We start from the raw sequence: 20,988 nt of genomic DNA, 5'->3' as shown, positions 1-20,988 counted from the left end.
ATCAAACTCCGGTGGCTTCATGTTGCTGAACTCCCGGAACAGCATTGAGTCACCCCCTGAGGTCTAGCAGCAGCCACAGTTGCAATAGCTGCAGCAGCCGCAGCCTCAGTAACTGTGACGTATCTCTCGTCAAACGTCTCAATCAAAGTGGTTTTGATAGACCCAACCATCTCTGGTATCTCTGCGCGGTTAGCCGCAGCCACCTCAACGTGGATCATCTGACGAAGCTCCTCGCCACTCACGCCGTTGGTCTCTGGTCTGTGGCGTGTCACAACCATGATGTCTCTGAAATACAACATAAAAAAATCAGAGACTTGCTCGAGCGTACTCACACTCGACAACTCAACCCTACTTGTTCCTTAGTACCCTAAAGATTCTTACTTGGACTGCTCACTGATCTGGTGCTTCCAGTAGTACGGGCCCTATACTACCTTTCACACCGCATCAGCATTCATTCCAAGTCCTCCTCCTAGGATCCCAGATCACAAGTACTCTACATCTCGCTAAGCATAGGCTACCCTTCGGTAGACTTCTCATAAGCTCCTTACTGCTACCCACTCACTCTCGAAGCATCTCATAGCAGCAGTAATCTCCTAGGCTAAGGCATCACAAATTAGGCCACTCTAGTCCTAATATGAATACCTAGCCTACTCTAGCATGCATAACATAACATATCATATCTCATAACACATAATGTAAGGGTATTTTGGGAAATCACCGTTCGGGCGCTGACTGATCGTACACACTGCTTCCTTCAAATTCCTTTACTTTTCAGAAAAATTGTTTCTTTTATGAAAAACTTTCTCAAATCCTCAATTTGAGTTCAAATACACCCGAAGGTGCATCCGAATCCCTTAAAAAGGCTCTAATACCAACTTGTAACGACGTGAATTTTCAAAACAATTTTTCATTTTTCAAACAACATAAAACTCGTTTAATATTTTCAAATCTCATGTTCAACAAATGTCATCATGATAAAAACATATCCCAAGATCAAAAAATAAATCCTTTTCCAGTGTGTAGGGATCATGCCAGCGCATTCCCGCGATCCTCGCTAGTACCTGAAACACATAACACTGTAAGCATAAATGCTTAGTGAGCTCCCCAAAAATACAGCATACAACACATACGCCACTCAAGGCCATAACTTTATGGAACCTTCTGGTCCATGTGTCTCAGGGGACTTCCGTCTCAACCCTGGTAGACCTTCCGGTCCCTACGTTGTTGACCTTCCAGTCCATAACATGATGACATTCCGGTCCATAACATACTGTTCATAACATAACACATACATATCACATATCATCTATCAACATATATCACATACTCTTCATAGCACATAAGACCTTTCGGTCACACATAATTACCACTTTAGGTAACGTATAGTGAGAAGACTCACCTCGTATGTTGTCTAGTAACTCACATGCTCGGTATCCCTGAACCTCGTAACAATGACCTAGCCCCGCCTAAACACATAAGCAATCATCTCAAATCAATAACGGCTCTCCAGGCTAGACTAGTCCCTTCCAATGTTCTCTCAGAAGGCCAAAAGACCATTTTACCCTTCTAATGGTCCAAAAGTCCAAGTGTTGACCAAACACTAAAAGTCAACGAAGTCAACTCTAGTCAACGATCAAACTTTGACCAGACTCATCGAGTGCACTCGTGTGACTCGGCGAGTCCATGCATGTCCTTTTAATCCTCATAAATCCTCACTCGACTCGTCGAGTTAACCTTTCACTCGACGGGTTACCACTGGTCACGAAACGCGAGGCAACCAGACTCGACTCGGCGAGTTCCTTCCATGACAACACTCAAATGACCTTCTGAGGTCAGATCTGTTTCTCTAACCTATAGATCTAACTTCCCAAGGCTCAATAACTACGTAAAGGTTCAATCTTTACACCCATGCAACACATATAAGACTCCTTTTGGTGAAATAGCTTCTAAAATGGCAACCTAGGTTCATATCTCTGATGGAACAGCATAAATCAGGGAGGTTGGGCTCTCTGGACCTCTCAAGGTCGAGATCCAGTGTTTAACACTCAAGGGACATCATAAACATCATATCCAAGCCAATAAAGGGTAGAGACAACCCTAGATTCAAGGGTTCTACACCAAAACAGAAGAAGGATCGATTTAATACCTCAAAGATGGAGTTCCTTGCTTGAAACCACAGAATAGCAACCCCCCTTGACCTTCTTTTGCTGGAATCTCCTTCTTCTTTGCAACCGCCACACCAACTAGGATCAAAATAGCCCTTCTTCTCACACTACACGCTCAAGCTCACTAGGGTTTCTCTCTCTAGACTGGTAGCCGCAAATGAGGGCCATAAGGTCCCTTAAATAGGGCACATGCCCGAGGATTTAGGGTTTCTACCCACAGCGCGGACTCGTCGAGTCCGTTCATTAATACAGTCAGCAAATCACGATCCTACTCGACGAGTCTAGGTGTCAACTCGTCGAGTCCCTCCTCATAACTCAAAATAAACAATTAAATATGGTACCTGGAAATCCGGATGTTACAAACTCGTCGAGTTTCTCAATAAAATTCAAAAATAAATTAGTAAATAATATACTTGGGAACCCGGATGTTACAGATAGGCTTTATGGTAGGGCCCATGTGAGGGGTTTGGGCTCAATTTGGAAATTTGGGCCATAGATAGGCCATAACTGGGCCTTGATGAGTATGAGATATTGGACCATCGGAATGCCAAATGTTTGGACTAGAATAAATGGTTGGGCCTTAACATAAGACCATGTAAAAGTCTAGGCCCAATTTGGAAAATTGGGCCATGTATTGGGCTTTGGTTCATTGTTTGACTTTTGGGCCTTTGGATTGGGCCTTGGGCTTGAATCAAGCTAAGTTGGGGGTAAAGTAGTCTTTTACCCCAAGCATGGACTTATGGTTATGTATTGGAACCCAATTATTAATTGGGTGTTATTTTGATGTTGACAGTTCGAGAATTTGTCATCCAACAACTAGAGTTTTATCCGCGGGACTTCAGCAGTGTGAGGTGAGTTACCTTCCAGTAAAAGTGGGTCGAAGGCACCAATACCGACCCACTACTAGTTGATTATAATAGAGATGATTGTCTTTGTGATAATTGTTTGGTATGCTACTATATGTTATGCTTTATGTGCTAATATGTTATGATATTATGTGATAGTGGTAGGAGGGGTGGGATAGACCCCGTTACCGGTCGAAAGGACCGAAAGGGTAAGCCAGCACCCAGATATGCTAGGCAGTATGTGATTTATGTGTATATGATATGGTATTATGTGGTAGTGGTAAGGGTGAAATAGTCCCCTGCTACCGGTTGAAAGAGGCCGAAGGGGTATGCCAGCACCCTGATATGCTAGGCGGTTACCGGTTGAAATATACCATAGGGGTAGGCCAACATCCTGATATGCTAGGCGGATACCGGTTGAAAGAAACCCAAGGGGTAGGCCAGCACCAAGATATGCTAAGCAGTATGTGTATTGTATGGTATGTGGTATGATGGGGGAACTCACTAAGTTTTGTGCTTACAGTTTTCAGTTTTGGTTTTAAGTACTTCCTCTTCGAAGGGAAAGGAGCTGGCATGATTGCACCATATCATACTACATTTTCCGCACATGAGATCTTTGGGAGTCATACTCTGATATTGTTTTAACATGACATGTTTTGACTATTGATACATTGGTTTTGATATGAGTTGATATTATGGATGTTTTCAGACAAATGGTTTTATAATTAATAAATTAAAAATTGAATTTTGGTCTTGAATTTTAGGATGTTACAGTAAGGGTGGCAATCCCAACCCAACCCGAACCTAACCTAATAAATAACAGTTTGGGTTGAGATTTTGAACTCATTTACTTAAATGGATCAACTCATTCAATTAAACGGGTTGTATTAGGGTTGAAATTCCTAACATGTTTACAACCAACCAATCTGTCTGAAATTTTTAAATATTTTATTTATATGGTATTATTATTTAGTTGATCATTATATTTTAATTATTTTTTATTTATAAAAAACCATGGGTTAGTAAAAGTGATATCGAGTTGTATATAATTTAAATTAGAAATTAAGCATTTATAATGTTTTATGGTTGTAAACACTTATTTGTATTTGTGTTATAGGCCTATAAAATTATTGTTGTATAATTTATAAACTTGAACAATTATTATAGCTTTTAAATTGTATATAATTTTATTGGATGGATTATTTGATTTTTAAGGGGAGTTTTTGTGAAATTTAAACATATCAACCCGGGTTCAACATATTTAGTAAATAGAATGGGTTGAAAAAACGATAAACAGGTCAACCTGTATTCAACCCATTTACTAAAAAAAATGGCTTAAGTTGGGTTGGTAATTCTCGGTCCGTCCGTTGGATTGAATAGAGATTTTCAATCTATTTAATTAAACACAATCTGTTTATGACCCGACCCAACCCAACTTATTGCCATCCCTACTTTTACGATGAGATGATAGCAATGAAATCATTGCCATTATATATATATATATATATATATATATATATATATATATATATATATATATATATATATATATATATATATATATATATATATATATATATATTTTTTTTTGGTAGGTCGAAAGAACTTGAGCCCACCCAGAGTATAAAAGGAATGAACAAACTCAGACACGCAGTTGTATTTATACATGTATAAGCGACCACCTAGAGTATCAAATCATATAACGTGCCACTAATTTATTGAATGGGGAGTGCGCGTACCTATTTACTATATAAGAAAATAACAAACAAACATAAGAAAATCATATGATTACTTAACCTACTACCTCTACAGCTTTGGCAATTTTGTCAAAATGTTACAAAACCAGAATACGCAGAAATGCGACAATTTGGTGATAATTTGGTGAGATGGAATCTTAAATGGTTGGGTTGTAGCATCAGGATTATTAAGCCGGGTTAGCCATGTATGTGATATTCATATGTAGTTATTATACAGCAAGATAAAGGGGGCAGGGAAGAAAGAAGGTCTCTAATCATCAAACTGATAAGTTTGGTAAACTTGAAGCAAAAGGTCGCGGCAAGGTACAACAGCACCAATCTTTATGCAAGCGAGGAAAGCACCAGCAAGCTTGCGATGTAGACTATAGACCTCATCAGGTGGTGGTGTCAATCTGTGTCTCAACATGGTCCCACCAATGTTTGAAAGGCTTTGAGTTATGTTGTTAGCACGGAAATCATAACCCCCAGGATGATTTGCTGCAAACGGCAACCCTACAACAAAAGCTGCCTGAACATGAGCCTCCAACATTATCTCTGATTCCTTCCCTGTCAGAAACCCAAGCCTCTCCGACATCTCCACTACCCCTTCCCGGTCACAATTTGCACACGCAACCACCTAACAAGTAACAATTCACCTAATAAGATATCTTTTTTTTTTTTTTTAAATATTACTTTTTTTGAAAAAAGTAACGGCAAACAAGTCATTTTACACAAGTTTGGTAGGGACCATTCTTGTAAATTACTCTTATTTTTTATAAACTTCTGTTTGAATCCCTTATCAGAATGACAAAGAAAACCTACCATCCTCAAGTAATCATCAACAAAACGCTTGGGGTAATTTCGAGCTGCTCCAAAGTCTATCAGATTTATTGATTGTGTAGCCTCATCGTACAAAAAATTGCTCCAGTTGGGATCAGTCTGCATAAGATACATCAAAATAACTCAAGGGGGTGCTACGACTAGCTGTCCAAATAATCAGTTCTACATAAAGGTGTGCTAGTATATTGCCATTTAAAAAAAAAAAAAAAAAAAAAAGAACATGTATTTTTAGAGAAGTTGAATGAGGAAGCTTAGACAAAATAGAAAACTAGCATAAGAATTTCAAAAGATTTATCAGATAAATTGAAGATGGCTACAAGTTAAAACTTGAGGATCTTTTTCACATGGAAAGAATTAGACAAGGAGGAATTAATTCACACAATTGAAAAGAGTTAAATATAAAACATGCCTGCATGAATCGGAAGACAAATAGCTCCATCAGTGTAAGCTCGAGCAACTTTTTCCCAACATTATTACGAGTCTCTTGATCCAGAACTGCAACCTTATCAATAGGAATTCCTGCAGCATGAAAAATATGAAAACAAGTTCATTTCCTAACAGAGATAGCATAATATTGAAGTGTAAAATTACTTAAGAGACCTCAGGACAGGAAGCATAGTTGACTTTACCATGAACAAGTTCCGTAGCCAGAACTTTTTTACTTGATAATTCATCTACCACCAATGGAACATAAAACCCTTGTACATTTGATAGTAATCTGCGGAATGTTTTTTGATTTGAAGACTCCAACTCGTAGTCGCATTCACGTGATAACTCTTCTTTCGCCACCTGTTTTCAAATGCAACATAAATTATGCTTCTTCAGTCTTCATAATCTAATAAAGGTCCTTGCACTTGTGTAGGAGGTGGTTATAGTCTTTATGGTCAAAAGCATTTGTGATTAGTAAGTAAGTTACCTTCATAGCTCTATCGAGATACAAATTCTCCGGAATCAGATTTGTATAGTCTAAGAGCAATTTTACATTGTCAATGTCACTCTCAATGCTATCTGCGACACCAGGATATTGAATTTTCATTGCAAGTTGCAAACCATCCTTGGTGACAGCTTTGTGCACCTAAGAATTCATTTCAAGCAGTTAGCAACAAATTATAAAAAGCATTCAAGAAGCTATTGTTTCATTACTATGAGATACTACAACTTATATTTCATAAGAAGGTGAAACCTCTATTTATGTACAAAACTAAAAACCAAATACCAAAATAGGAAACTAGGAACAACAAACTCTTCCAAACCAAATTCTTAATCCAAGTCTCATCACTCCCAGTAATCAACATATACAACCAAAAAAGTGCAAACAGAAGTGGATAAATGAAGTAAAGAAAACATGATGATCATATGCGTTTTTACATAATCCAAACTTAGCCACCACAATACTAAATCACCCAAACCAAGCTTAAGGAGAATGTTTCAAGTCATACAAAGATTTTCTTAGTATTCAGACTTGAGCAACAAACCTAGGTGGTTGCTCCATGTCATGTAACTCACCATGAAGAAATGCATTCTTAACATCAAGTTGATGAAGTGCTGAGGGGCTAGAGAAATGAATAGGTGCACTGCACAGAGGATAATTTAGCTATAAGAGAAAATGTCTCGGAATAATCCTCCGCTCTGAGCATAACTTTTGGCAACTAGTATTTCCTTTAAACGAATATGGATTAACTTTTATAGTAAACCTTGCCTTTTTTATTAAGAGGTAACTCGACCAAACTCTGCATGGTATTGTGATCAAGGATATACAGCTAAAGCCTCACAAACAGTTTTCGTGATCGATATCGGGTCTAATGTTACAACCAATAAACGGGAAGATGTAGAGAGCTTGTCATATGAAGCAACAAGGTAAGTACATGAACGCTAACATTTCCGAAAAGCTATAGGAATATCAAGATCCAAAAATTATGTATGGGAAGTTGGGTGGTTGTTGTTGTCGATATTGCCTGCCTACTATATATATATATATATATATATATATATATATATATATATATATATATATATATATATATATATAGTAGGCAGGCAATATCGACAACAACAACAACCACCCAACTTCCCATACATAATTTTATATATATATATATATATATATATATATATATATATATATATATATATATATATATGAATCGTTAATAGTCTTGCATGCTTTGGTTTGGTGATGGCTCAGAGTTAGATGGTGATAGGAATTAGATAGTAAAATACATAAAGGGGTAAAAGGGTAATTCCTAAGAGAGTTTGGTAAAGGTTTGCTAATAAATAGAGGGTAGGATTGCATTGTTACTGAGGCAGAAATATTGTTAGATTTGAGTTAGTCTCTAGAATGAGATTGGCTCATTGGTTAGGGATTTTGAGAGAGAGGGATTCATCCTATCAGGAGATTGTATTCTCTATTTTGTTTCATTCAGTCAATCCTCAATATCAATTCCAGTTTTCTCTAATCAATCATCCATTGTTGTTTGTTCTGTTTCAATTCTAGAATGACTTGTCCTTGATTTGATTAACCTCACATGAGGTTTTGAGCCAAACCCTTCTTAAAACCATGTCTAAATGCCCCTCATCACATATCCAAAATATAGCCTTCAATGATAAGACAATCAATATAATTCAGGCCTTTTTGACCAACAATCGAGCAGCCCCACTTGTTTTCTTTCCCCATCATTTTTGCCATTAGAGACCAATCACAAGTTTCATTGAATTTTGAAAGTAGAATCTCCTAAACTTCTTTATAAAATTTCTCTTCAGAATTTAACTCATCTTCCCCACAATTCAGTTATTGCAGAAAACATATGTCCACTGATATACAACTAAAGTCACCCATACCATACAAGTTAAGATCTCATAACACAGATAAGAACAAACTTATAAACAACAATATCTGAAAGTTGATTAAGGACCCCCAATAGGACAAGCAGCAAAATCAACAACTAAAAGGAGAACCAAAACTTATAAACGTGTTTGGTTGATTCAATTTTCAAATAATTTCCAAGAAAATGAAAAGTTTCTGTATGTAAGTAAATTAGAAAAAGTGATTTTTACAGCTTTCCAAAGTTTTCTAAAATTCTAAAACAGAAAATGAAAACTCCAGCAGGTTTCAACCAAACACATTTTCATTGAAAAGTAAAAACGAAAATTCAAGTCTGTTTTCTGAAAACAAATTTCCAGAACCAGATGCAGTCTAAGCAAATGAATCAAGTTTGACACCCACTGACCTGGCCTATGCTTGCAGCAGCAAGAGGTTCATAATCAAAGCTTTTCAACTTGGAGGACCAATTGGGGCCTAATTCAGATTCCAAAACTTGATTAAGCTGACTTCTTGGCATAATATCAGCACCCTGACGCACAATATCCAAAGCAGCCAAGATCTACAAGGAATAAATAAATAATACATCAAAGATTCAGAACCATAAACCAACCACAAATTTCTGGAACAAGAATTACACCAGTCCAGTTTGTACATATTATAAAAATTACATCTAATATACATTAAAATTTGAGATATACAATGTGTGTGTGTGTATAGTCATATAATACTTAATTTTCGTACGCATTTAATTTTGGGATGTGATTCATCAACATCAGCCTGCATGGTTGTCTTTAGATGGTCGATTTGTTGGGTTCTCATGCCCACCGCTTTTGGGTTATCATGCAAGACTCAAGTTTTTTTAGGTTTTCTCATTCAGGTCACAAGGTTTCTAATTCATCAGTGTAATGCATGTTTATCTTACTAATGGAATCTAAAGATATTCGTAAAGCAGCAGCCTTTAAAACTCATTATGGTTCCTACTCCTTTGCTCCTTTGCTGAGATACATACATGAACACGAATACATAAGCTTTAAACTTACCCAGTAGTTATGGTTTTAACATTTAGCATGAACATTTAATGCAAAAATAATAAATAATGCACTCTTTCTAGGGCACTCAAAAATGTACTATGGAAAACCAACCAACATATTACCAACAAGTTAGAAGCCAATATATTTGGTAGCCAACATGTTTCGTTGGCAGTAGCATACCAATTGAGTAATCATTGTACGGTAATGGTATAAAAGTTTACATGCCATGGTATTACCCAACCAACCAATTTATATCTTTTATATATATATATATATATATATATATATATATATATATATATTATTGCTGACATTAATGACGAATTTAATTAGTTTCAATAAACAGAGAATTATAATTATGGATATCATTTAATATACATACAATTATGGAAATCATTTAATATCTATCTTTATTTAATTAAATCCTATTGGTGCATTCTAGCACATCATAGATGTGATATATATATATATATATATATATATATATATATATATATATAGATCCTTGTTGAATCTATCGTAAACCCCAGGCATTGTAACACTCGTACTAACAGAAATTCTTGATAATATTCATAAAGATAGTTTTCTCACAATTCTAGAGGTGAGAGTCTCTCCAAAAGAAGAACAAAGTTCTCTTACAGATTAATTCTTAGCTACCGACTCTCTAAAACAAAAGGACTATATATACTACCACTAGAGACAAGACAAAAGGGTATAACAGCCAACCCAATCAGGTGTTGTTCCCACTAACAAAACAGCCAATAACAACCATAATACCAAAAGGACCAAACTACCCCTACAGCCAAAAAATAACAAAATAACTCTACTAAAGCAAATCAACTAAAAGCACACTAGGATTAGTTGGGCTTATATATATATATATATATATATATATATATATATATATATATATAGTGTGTGTGTGTGTATATATATACACACACAATCTCTCTCTCCTTCACTTCTTCGGTAGTGTACGTTGCATTCCTTTTTATTTTTGTGCATGTATCCATTACAATTTCCAACACATCACCAGAGAAGACATCTAGCAGCATAAACAACACCGACTTCTTTTTCCGACAAGTGCATCACACAGGTAAGTTAATTGCAGAAGCCATGTAAGTTTCCCTCACTCCCTACACTCTCCTAAGTGCAAACCGCAGCACCAGACACCTTCAGTATCCCAGCCAACCTAGCCCTAACGACAACCATATTTTTCTAAAACTAAACCCCACAAACCTCTTGTTATGCCCGTACTAAACCCACAAATTCCCATCCTCGTCACCTCCATCTAAACAGCTATTAGGACAAACCCAACTCCTGCTCCTGTCAAACCTTCTCCACCATTAAACATACAACCGCATAACCCTCCCCTTACCACTGTATGACACCACATACCCTCATACCTTTCCCTACCATTGTTCTTGTTTTCTTATCGTTGTTCTTATTTTCCGTTGTGTTCATAAAATAAGAAAACCCAAAAAGAAACCACCCCTCCGTACACGCATCAGTTGATCATGCGAGGACTGCATATATGTTATGGAATAGTATAGCCAATACGATCAAAGTGGTAGTTAAAGACACTATGGGATGTCGAGAGGGAAGGTTAAGGATCATAGAGAATCGTGGTGGTGAAGCAAGGAGGTACAAGCAAAGGTTAGGGTAAAACATGCTCACTATAAGGAGTTTTCAAAGGCTATCCGGGACAAAGAAATAGGCAGGTCAAAAGATAGGTATGAGGAGGCCAATCGTGAGGCAAAGAGGGTCGTGCCTATAGCTAAGGTCATGGCTTACGAGGAGGTATATAAGAGATTGGACACAAAAGAAGGGGAGCAAGGAATCTACAAGCCGGCTAAAACTAGAGAAAGAATATAGAGGGACTTATGGAACTTTAGATATATTAATGACAACAACGGCCAAGCTCTAGTAAATGATAAAGATATTTTGAGGAAATGGGGTAGCTACTTTCATTATTTATAATTTTATATAATGAGTATCTTCACTGTGATAGATAGGAATAGAGATGATGTTTTAGATAGGTTTTAGACCGCCATAAAGGGCTCTTACTTAAGGATTAGTAGCGAAGAAGTAATGATGGCTTTGAGGAGGAACAAAGTTGTTGGTCCAAATCAAATCCTTGGAGAGGAAGAACTTGTGTGGATCAAAACATTATTCAAACATTATCTTAAAGACAGCTAGGATGCCTAAGGAGTGGAGAGCCACTACAATGATCCCAATATATGAACAAAGGTGATGCCTAAAGCTATGGTAACTAAAGAGGTATTAAGTTATTTAGTCCTACGATGGAACTATGGGAGAGAGTACTAGAGGCTATGTTGAGTAGCATTACAACTGTTACAAAAAATCAATTCGGTTTCATGCTTATGATGTATACCGAGGAGGTCCACCTCCTCATACGTCTTATGGAGAAATATAAAGAGCGAAATAAGGAACTCCATACGATTTTCATCAACTTAGAGAAGGTGTATGATAGTGCTCGAAAGGTGATTTAGAGAACATTAGAAGCTAGAAGTGTCCCCAAGAGATATGCTAGGGCTTTTCGCGATATGTATTATCGGTCTACGACGTGTGTGCAGACCCCAACAGGAGACACATAGTCTTCTCGGTTGAGGTCGAGCGACACCAAGGGTCAGCTCTCGGTCCGTACATCTTCTCCTTAATCTTAGACGAGGTGTCTCGTGAGATCCAAGGGAAGTTCCTTGGTGTATGCTTTTTGACGATGACATTATGTAGGTAGCCAAGTCAAAGATTTAGTTGAATGCTCGACTGGACACTTGGTGGTCAACTTTAGAAGAAAAAGTGTTACATATCAACCCACTTAAAACTAGGGGTGCAAATAAGCCAAGCTACTCATGAGCTACTCGGGATCGGCTCATTAAAAGCTTGACTCGAAACCGATTTTAAACAAGCCCGAGCCGAGCTCGAGCTTAACATTAAGCTTGTTTATTAAACAAGCTTGAGCCTGTCACTAAGCTTGATTAGGCTCGCGAGCCTAAACGAGCCTATATATAATATAATTTATTATTATTATTTTTATATATTAAAATAAAAACATATTTGGGGAATTAGGGATTTAGGGTATTAGTAAACGAGCTTCTTAACGAGCTCGAGCCGAGCTTTAGCTTATTTAAGTACGTTAGACAAAAAACAAGTCGAATTTAAGCCCGAGCCGAGCTTGTATAATTATTTACGAGCTCGATCCAAACTCAATACAAGAAAGTTTGAATCGATCCAAGCTCAATCTCGAGCCTCGTATAACTTAAACGAGCCGCAGTCAAGCCTGACCAGACTCGGGCTCGGGCTCGACTCGGCTGCACCCCTACTTAAAACTCTTTGGTGCAATTTCAGTGGAGAGTCGAATGATGAAGGAGTAGATGTAAGTATAGGGGAGCAAATCCTTATCTTGAAGGGGCGAGGTGGTAGGTTTCCTTTTTCACCTCTAACAGCTTACGAAAGGGACATGGTTTTGAAGGGTAAACTTGTAAGGATTTGTGTTGGTATGGATTAAGCCACACTTCTTGGCATAACCCGTTAAGCCACTCTTAATAGATTAAGTAAAAAAGAAACAACCATGTATAGATGTAGATATTGAGTTCTTGACTCGTTAAGCCCATCAAGTAAAAAAGAAATAGCCCCTAACTTATAATCTTTCTCCACTTGGTTTTTTTATGTTTTTATCAACATAAAGCATTTTATGTGTTCAATAAAATGTTGAAATGAGATTAAAACAAGGAAATCATTTGTTTCAAAAATGAAATCTTTCTCCATCATACATTTGCTCACGGTTGCACTTTTTGCTACAATAATCCTTCCTACGAAGGTTGATCTTCAATGGGTAAAGTTATGTTTTTTTTTTCATTTTCTACTATTGTTTTTCCTATTCCTGAATTAGAAAATGACACTTTTACATTAGCTTCTACTCCACTCTGAAACGATCATGAAGTTGAAAACAATCTAAACAGGCACCAAAAGAGAGTTGAGGATTTAATAAATGGTTAATCTTGTTTTAAACCTACCAATCTGAATATCCACTTTAGTCCCTTACAAAAAAAATTGTTAAAGTCCCTCAACTATGGTTTCTAGTTCCATTCATGCAGAACAAAACATTAAACATGTCGCATGCTTATTTGGCAGAATGTTCGCTCACATGGACCCCACGTGTACATTTTGAGGGTTTCATCATTTCAGGTGTGTATGGAAGGAAATATGAACAATAATTACTATGACAGAAAAATATAAAACTAAAACTAAAAAGCCACATATGCGTAAATTATAAGGTGAAAATAAATCAAAAAGCACATCAGCAATTTTAACAGGTCAAACCAGTTCAGTCAAACTTTCACTATAAATGGAATTGTGAGGGACTAAAGTAGACATTTTGGGTTGTTGTTTGATTTAAAACAACATTAACCCTTTTAGAAAATGGGAGAGGATAAAAGGAATTGATATGAGTTGTTTAACGTTAATGATAAGGACAGATAAACAAGTAGATGGCATAGAAGCATTGGCCACTCGCCAACTAGTGATATAGCAATTGTATACAACTCAGGAACATAACATTACCATATTAGAAATAGGCTACAAATATTGTGCTCAGAGAAGGTAGAAATTATGCTTCATTTAATTATAATAGCCTAAATTAAATTCAGCACCTACCTCTCCCTCCAAAGTTGGAACATTTGTCTTTCTTTATTTTGTGTGTGTGTGTGTGTTTTCAAAATAAAACTTATTCAGGGTTCTAAGACATATAACTACTTGTCATGCATGATAACACAAACATCTTGCTAACCATAAATCAATATATATATATATATATATATATATATATATATATATATATATATATAGAGAGAGAGAGAGAGAGAGAGGAAGAAGAAGAAATTACCGGAGCAGGAACAAGGGATTCATCTTGGATGCTCAACATCTGTCCTAGTTTGAGTGCTGCCCCACGCATCCTACATAGAGCCAAAGCCAGCCGTTCTGCATTTTTTTCGGATAAAAAAGGCGAAAGGGCGGACTGCTTGTTTTCTGATTTAGTGTTACCAAAGACGAGTCTCTTAGCAGATTCCTGTACAGTTCCCCAGGCAAGCCCAGCTCCTAGTCCAGCAAACCTTAACAACTTAAGTTAGCAATCAAGGCAGCAGTTTGCTAAAAAAGTAATAAATATACGCATGCAATGCAATGTATATCAGACTGGACTTGTAAGTTGCATCTTGTTCCCAATCCCCCCGATTCCAAAACATATACAACATGTCATTCAAAAGGTACAAAACATTAAAAGGAGGCGTACAAATAAGTAGAAAAATTCTTGCTCTATATTCAATTCAGTGTAATAAAGGTAGAGCAGTTACTTAAAGGCTCAAAAAGAAGTTGTAAACCATTTGTTGTAAAACCAGAAGTTCAGTAAAAAAACTGACAGGTTATATAGTAGAGCATTCCATGGATATGAGAGGAAATACTAAGCAATAGAACAGCGCAATCCAAATTGTGCTAATGTCTATGTTCGCTGTGATGATATTGGAAAAAATAGCTAGTAGCAAGAGATAAAGTAACTCACCCAAGCGCTCTCGAGAACGGGGTGGAAGGAACCCTCCTCTCCTTGCGCCGCCTCTGTTTATTTATTAGTGGCGGTGCTTTAGGCGGCGGGGAATTGGTCAAAGGAACAGCCTTTCCTTCTCCAACTCCAATTGCAGCAGCATTGTTATCCAAAGTAGCCGGAGGAGGAGTAATGGTCATAGTTTGAAGGGACCCCGATTCGACATCACCTTCCCACTTTGCATTTTTTGGATGGTTTATACGAGCATCCGCATGGACATTTCCATTGTCATATATAAGGGTAGGGGTAGGGGTAGGAGAAGGGAAATGTCTCTGCGCTTCTTTGGGGGTGTTTGGGTCAGAAGTTGTATCGGACGAAGAAGCTACCTCCTCCCCAAAATAGACAACGCTGCTGTCTTGTTTGATACCGTCCGTATCACCAATGGGTTTGTTACCGGTGATCACGAAATTGCGAACCTCGCCTTTAGTGAGACCGGATATGTCGGTGGCTGATAAGATGGCTCGCCGGATTAGGGATTGCAAGTCTGGCTTATCGATACCCCGTCTCATGGCCTCCTTGGCGACCAGGGAAACTCCATTCACGAGCTTGCCAAGGTCTTTCAACGATGCCATATCCAGACTACGATTTCAACAACGCGGAGGCGTCGTATCGATTTTATTCAAAGCCAAAGACGGGTCGTATAGGGATTTCTACTGTAGAAACCTATAAAAAGGGGCAAGCCAACGGTGGCTAGTGCTTTTCAAGGAAAGGTTTTAAGATTTATTAATTATATTTTAAATTTATTTCCTTGTTAATATTTTATAAATATTAGTAGTTGTTATATCGGTTGATTCAAGAAAAATTAAATATAGAGTTTTGAATTCATAAAAAAATAAAAAAAAAATAATGAATTATTATAATGAACATGTTTTTATCTTTTAAATTTAAATAAATAAATAAAAGAAACTAATGAGGTTTAATTTTAAGAATTTTAAAATTAAAAGGTAAGTTGATTAATGAAATTGATATACATTTATTAAAATATTTATTACAATTATTATATTAAATATTATGTGGAATTTAAAAAAATAGAAAAACTTATAAAATAATATGTGGAAAAAAATTTAATTCAAAATAACCATAAAATGACATTTGGCAAATTGAATGAGAGTGTGATAATTGGTAAAAAAAAAAAAAAAAAAAAAAAAAAAAAAAAAAAAAGAAACCTATATTTATTAGAATAGATTACATTATGCATTCTAAGGGTCATTGAGTATGATAATGTTCGAATCTAGGAGTTGGTTGATTATTGGATTAATGCATAAGAATTTTGGTATAATCTATTCATCTTGACCTAGAATGGATGGAGGACATGCATGAGGCATGCATGTCTATCAAGTAATCATTTTTATGGACCTTTTGAGTCCCCTTTAGCTTCTGGAAAAGTTAGAGCGAAAGACGTAATGGATTAAGGACTCAAATCTTTGGATTTTTGCTTCAGAATGTAGTCACGCCGTGACCATGAAAGAGCCCATTTGTGGCGAGGTCTCGTATCTCATCACTAACTGAGTACGGACGAAGTTCTGTATCTAATTATTAGCAGAGTATGTTTCTTAGGACAAAGATACAGTAGACTATGTTTCTTTATGTGTTAGCATTTATATGATTGTATGTGTTTCACAGACGGGGCTCGGAGACAGGAGGGGCCTAAGAGAGACAAATTTGTATACCGAGCGAGGCTCGATGCCGGGCGAGGCCCGATGTCGGAGTATTAAATTTATGGTTTGACAATTATGGGTTTAGTATTAAATTAAAAACGAAATTTTTGGTCATGATTTTTGGGATGTTACACAGTTAAAACAAGTTAGTTGCTTTCTTATGTATAAAAAATAAGAAGTTGCCAATATGTGAACACGGATAAGAGGTAATTACCCTCCTAAGTCATTTTTCCTTTGAATTACCGGTTAAAACATGTATTAGTTGGTAATATTGGTGTAATTTAAACAGTTAAAACAAGTTAGTTGTTTTATTATATACAAAAAAGAAGAAGTTGTCAATATGAACACGGATAAGAGGTAGTTACCCTCCTAAGTCATTTTCCCTATTTTTAAAGCGTAAAGAAAATTCTTTTTGGTTCCGTGAAAAATTAGAGGATGTCATCAATAACAAGCCTAACTTTGAGGATTCCAATTTATCATTTTGTAATTCAAGATGAAGCTGTCTCTAGAACTTTTGATGGATTGGTGGTATGTCCTTACCACATTTACTTTGTATATGTTGAGTCATATCTTTTCATCAAAACTGGTCCGGTGGTATCTGGTATGGTATCATCCACGTGTTTCATGTTTATTGGTCAAATTCAGCATAAAATCATGTTCTTGCAAGTATGGAATGGATGGCCATTAAAACAGAAACATCCACATCTTTGTAACCAGCATCTTAAACAACGATTAAATTAATTTACAAAACTTAAACTTGATGGCGAGATGGATTCTTACATTACATTGAGCTTTGAATGGATTTGATGATGATATTATTTATGGTAGGAATATATTTTCGCCTGTAAAATTAGTATAAATAAGACCTTAGATTATATTTATTTGCTCAAATCCAAAACATGGCGTAAAGAAAGATGAAGGATGATTAAAATTTGTAAAATTGAGAAATGCAACTGAACAAGCACAACACAAGAACAGGATACAAAGCAACATGAGATGATTGTGGTAAAACTTAAAATTTGATCCAATCCCCCATCCCCATGATAAAGAAAACAAAAGTGTTTTTTCATGTACAAAAGAGAAGAGAAGAGAAGAGGGGTGTATTTGTTATACACAATTACTAGTTTTTCCATTTTCATCAACATTTCATGCACAGCTTCTTCAAAGAAAGAGAGATACATTCATTACATATCAAACCCTCTAGGCATTGTGTTTTTTGTTGAGGTCGTATAGCACGCATAAATCTGCTGCTGTCTTCATCTGTCATTACACACACACATCATTTATTCATACAAAAAATCCCACCATAGATAGAATAAATCATATCCTATTCCTAACACATGACTTAACACAAGGCCCATGAGCAATTTTGATGAAAACAAAGATATTTTGATACCTGTATAATATTGACTAACTGCTTGGTTGCCCATCCAAACACAAGAAAGGCAAGTAACGCAGAATTTATCAAACTTTGTTGTGCAACACCAACCAAAACCTAAATTTTCATACAAAAAAAAAATTAACCAGAAAAAAAACAAATGTGGCACAAAAAAAGATTCAGGCTTACATCAGTCATCTTTTCTGACTCCTTTGCAAGAAGAAACAAAGTTATGTAAAGAACCTAGAGAGGATGAAGATCAAAATTTCAGTTCATAACTAGAATAAACTTTGTAATTGTATTGAGCAATAAAATAAAAAAATAATAATAATAATAACCTCACAAGCTATGCAGCAGTATCCCATAAACATCCTGTTTCCATAGTATAACTTAAACAACCAACTGGTGCTATCTTTGACATCTTTATGATTAGACTTTCCAACCAAGAAAGTACTGCATTCCAATCAATCAATCAACATCTTGTCCCAATAAATGAAAAGGGTATTTTTGTAAATACCTGTACATTTGCAACCAGTGGCTGCCAATATCCAAAGCAAGCAAAGACAAGAAAACAAAGTTAGGCCTGGAAATTTTAAAAAGCAAGAATATGTTAGACTTAGATGTATGGAAGAAATATACAAATACAAGTAGAGTAAAAAAAAACAAAAACCTGTAGACTTGAGAGAGAATAACCAGAAGACATGCAGTGCTTATCCTGATCAGAGATGACAAATTTCAGTTTGTTAATATGGAATAAATAGTGTTAATTGCATCAACAAACACATAAAAAGATAAATGTGAAAGACTTGTTATATCTCACCTATCTGTGACCATATCCAGAACAGCTCCAAATGTTGAAACTACAAGGGTAAAATAGTAAACAACTAAATTAAATCAAGCATCAAAATCCATAAAACACTTTTCTGTAGTGTAGTGAATAAAGCTTTAGACCACTTAAGAAAAGATTAAAAAAATTTCCCAGCTATTTGGTTTTGGAAAAAGTTGAAATACTCAGTTGCTCTCACCATCTTATTCGATTTAGCAACTGAACTATTATTTATTTTTATTATTATTATGATGATTATATATTTGAAGGACAGTGTGTATAAAATAAAGGATGGCAAGAACCTTGATTGAATTTGCGTGCAAACCAACCATCCAAAGCATCACAAACAAAGCTGAAACAGAAAAAATAACTTAACTAGAAAATGTATCCAAACTACAAAAGGAATCAGGTTAAACTTCTTTTACCTGATGAAATACAGGATTGAAAAAAGCTCTTTATTGGAAAAGCATATACCAAAGGCAAAGCAATTCATCACAACTCTTATGTATCCTGTACATAAAAAAAAATAAAAAAATTAAGCAGTCAAATCCATAACAAAGCAATGTTACATGCTACACCCCCATTGCAATACACTTACACTTATTCTAGAAGAAAGGGTAAAAATGGAAATACCAATTAGCATCTTCTCTATTGAAGGGCACGAAAAGCTTGTTACACACCATATCATATCTTATTTAGTATCTTGGGATATATTTTCCTGTGGGAGACGTTAGCATCTCGAATAGAGCTAATTTACTTTTTCTTTTGTTCTTTTTAAAGATATTGTGGTTATTGAATCCGATTGCTATCATTCTTTTGTGCCCTTTTGGTAGATATTTGAGACATGTGATATTATGAATTAACAGATTCATTGATTGAAGTATCTTTTGGTATATTTATAAATTTTATATCACAATCACAAGAAATAATATGAATTTGACTTGTGAAAGAGGGCAAATGAACTCACCAATGATGTTGGGGATGTAAAGATATACGCTTAATGTTCTAGGTCTTGATTTGGAAGCCATCTCTACTTTAATTTCAGCCACAAATCAGAGTGTTGCTTTATCAACCTGAGAGTCTACTTTTCCTTAGTTGAGGAAAATTTTCCACGTAAACATATAATTCTGTTATCATTTTATTCCAAAGTATACAATTAGCCATTAAGAAAAAAACATTAAACGTATACAAAAAGTCCCAAAGAGACCACAAAGGTAATACTTAAAATCAAGGGATAATTCCATTTCCAACCTGACTTTCAACAAATGTTTTCACCCACCAATTTGTTCCAGACCTAAATTACAAAACAAAATTTCACAATCCCTATACATACAATAGTGGCATACATAAGAAAAATACCCTTTCTGATACAAATATACATAGATTGAGAAACACCATCAGATTTTTTTTTTTTTTTTGGTGGGTTGCCGCACTTGATCGAACAAATTTTCTATATTGTATGAAAAATCATCAACTAAGAAATTGCAACACGCTCCAGGAAATCGAATAAAGCTATAAACGAGTCATTAGCAGGTACATTGTAAGCTCTATTAAGTTGCTATTTCAGGGTATTCATTCAACAAAAAGAGTACTGGTTTTGACAAAAAAAATCGAACCTTTTCTTAAATATTATACAGAATAAGTAGTATCAAGAAAACCGAGGACCTTATGAAAAGGACGAAGAAATCAGCAGAGGGCACCGGCAAAGAACGTAGCGTCGGAGAAAGAAATCGGTAGAAGGTAGCGGCGAAGAGGGCACCGACGCAAGGTACGGTGTGTGGGTTTTTTTTGGGAAAATGACTCTTGAGTAAATTAACTTTTGCGTTTGTACTCATTTGGTCCCTTTTCTTTTTTTTGTATTCAATATACCATCGAACTTGTTGTTGGTGTTTACCATAGCCCTTTTGACCGGCTTTTGACCTGTGATAGCCGGTCAAAGGGTTATGGTGAACACAGACAACAAGTTCGATGGTATATTGAGTACAAAAAAAAGAAAAGGGACCAAATGAGAACAAACGCAACAGTTGGTTACCCTCCTGATTCATTTTCCCTTTACTCATTTACAACAAAT

The 20,988-nt window shown here is 36.0% G+C and overlaps 2 protein-coding genes across 12 annotated transcripts; both read right to left on the bottom strand.

Annotated features, from left to right (window-relative positions):
• Nucleotides 1-4,643: 4,643 nt before the first annotated feature.
• On the bottom strand, nt 4,644-15,719 carry ABC1 (ABC transporter 1). The gene is made up of 8 exons (XM_079012925.1): nt 15,017-15,719; nt 14,345-14,570; nt 8,814-8,966; nt 6,503-6,661; nt 6,216-6,375; nt 5,996-6,105; nt 5,569-5,685; nt 4,644-5,383 (listed from the first exon to the last, which is right to left on the bottom strand). The coding sequence occupies exons 1-8, from the start codon at nt 15,625-15,627 to the stop codon at nt 5,018-5,020; spliced, it is 1,902 nt and encodes a 633-aa protein (XP_078869051.1). The 5' UTR covers nt 15,628-15,719; the 3' UTR covers nt 4,644-5,017.
• Nucleotides 15,720-17,690: 1,971 nt separating this feature from the next.
• Nucleotides 17,691-20,725, bottom strand: LOC145068984 (putative CDP-diacylglycerol--inositol 3-phosphatidyltransferase 2). Of its 11 annotated transcripts, none has more exons than XM_079015951.1 (12): nt 20,583-20,725; nt 20,169-20,211; nt 19,885-20,044; nt 19,343-19,427; nt 19,220-19,269; nt 18,912-18,951; nt 18,762-18,806; nt 18,609-18,674; nt 18,430-18,544; nt 18,281-18,334; nt 18,110-18,208; nt 17,691-17,973 (listed from the first exon to the last, which is right to left on the bottom strand). In XM_079015951.1, the coding sequence occupies exons 3-12, from the start codon at nt 19,943-19,945 to the stop codon at nt 17,914-17,916; spliced, it is 675 nt and encodes a 224-aa protein (XP_078872077.1). In that variant the 5' UTR covers nt 19,946-20,044; nt 20,169-20,211; nt 20,583-20,725; the 3' UTR covers nt 17,691-17,913. The 11 variants fall into 11 exon arrangements, with proteins under 11 accessions (XP_078872077.1, XP_078872087.1, XP_078872079.1 ...); XM_079015961.1 differs by having other exon boundaries at nt 18,609-18,629; XM_079015953.1 differs by having other exon boundaries at nt 19,885-20,007.
• Between the last annotated feature and the right edge of the window lie 263 nt (nt 20,726-20,988).

Source organism: Lactuca serriola, chromosome 8 (genome assembly GCF_051521515.1).
Source record: "Lactuca serriola cultivar US96UC23 chromosome 8, Lser_US96UC23_V15, whole genome shotgun sequence".
NCBI classification, from domain to species: domain Eukaryota; kingdom Viridiplantae; phylum Streptophyta; class Magnoliopsida; order Asterales; family Asteraceae; genus Lactuca; species Lactuca serriola.
The sequence above is the reverse complement of the archived record's forward strand: the minus strand, read 5'-3'. Positions and strand labels throughout refer to the sequence as shown.

Excerpts from the sequence above, each read along its gene's own strand:
- ABC1 (XM_079012925.1), bottom strand. The coding sequence starts at position 15,627 with ATGGCATCGTTGAAAGACCTTGGCAAGCTCGTGAATGGAGTTTCCCTG. Across the intron at positions 6,376-6,502 it reads ATCTCGATAGAGCTATGAAG|GTGGCGAAAGAAGAGTTATC; the intron begins GTAACTTACTTA and ends ATTTGAAAACAG. Across the intron at positions 5,384-5,568 it reads TTGATGATTACTTGAGGATG|GTGGTTGCGTGTGCAAATTG; the intron begins GTAGGTTTTCTT and ends GTTACTTGTTAG.
- LOC145068984 (XM_079015951.1), bottom strand. The coding sequence starts at position 19,945 with ATGGCTTCCAAATCAAGACCTAGAACATTAAGCGTATATCTTTACATC. Across the intron at positions 18,675-18,761 it reads ATTCTCTCTCAAGTCTACAG|GCCTAACTTTGTTTTCTTGT; the intron begins GTTTTTGTTTTT and ends TAAAATTTCCAG. Across the intron at positions 17,974-18,109 it reads AGTTAGTCAATATTATACAG|ATGAAGACAGCAGCAGATTT; the intron begins GTATCAAAATAT and ends GTGTAATGACAG.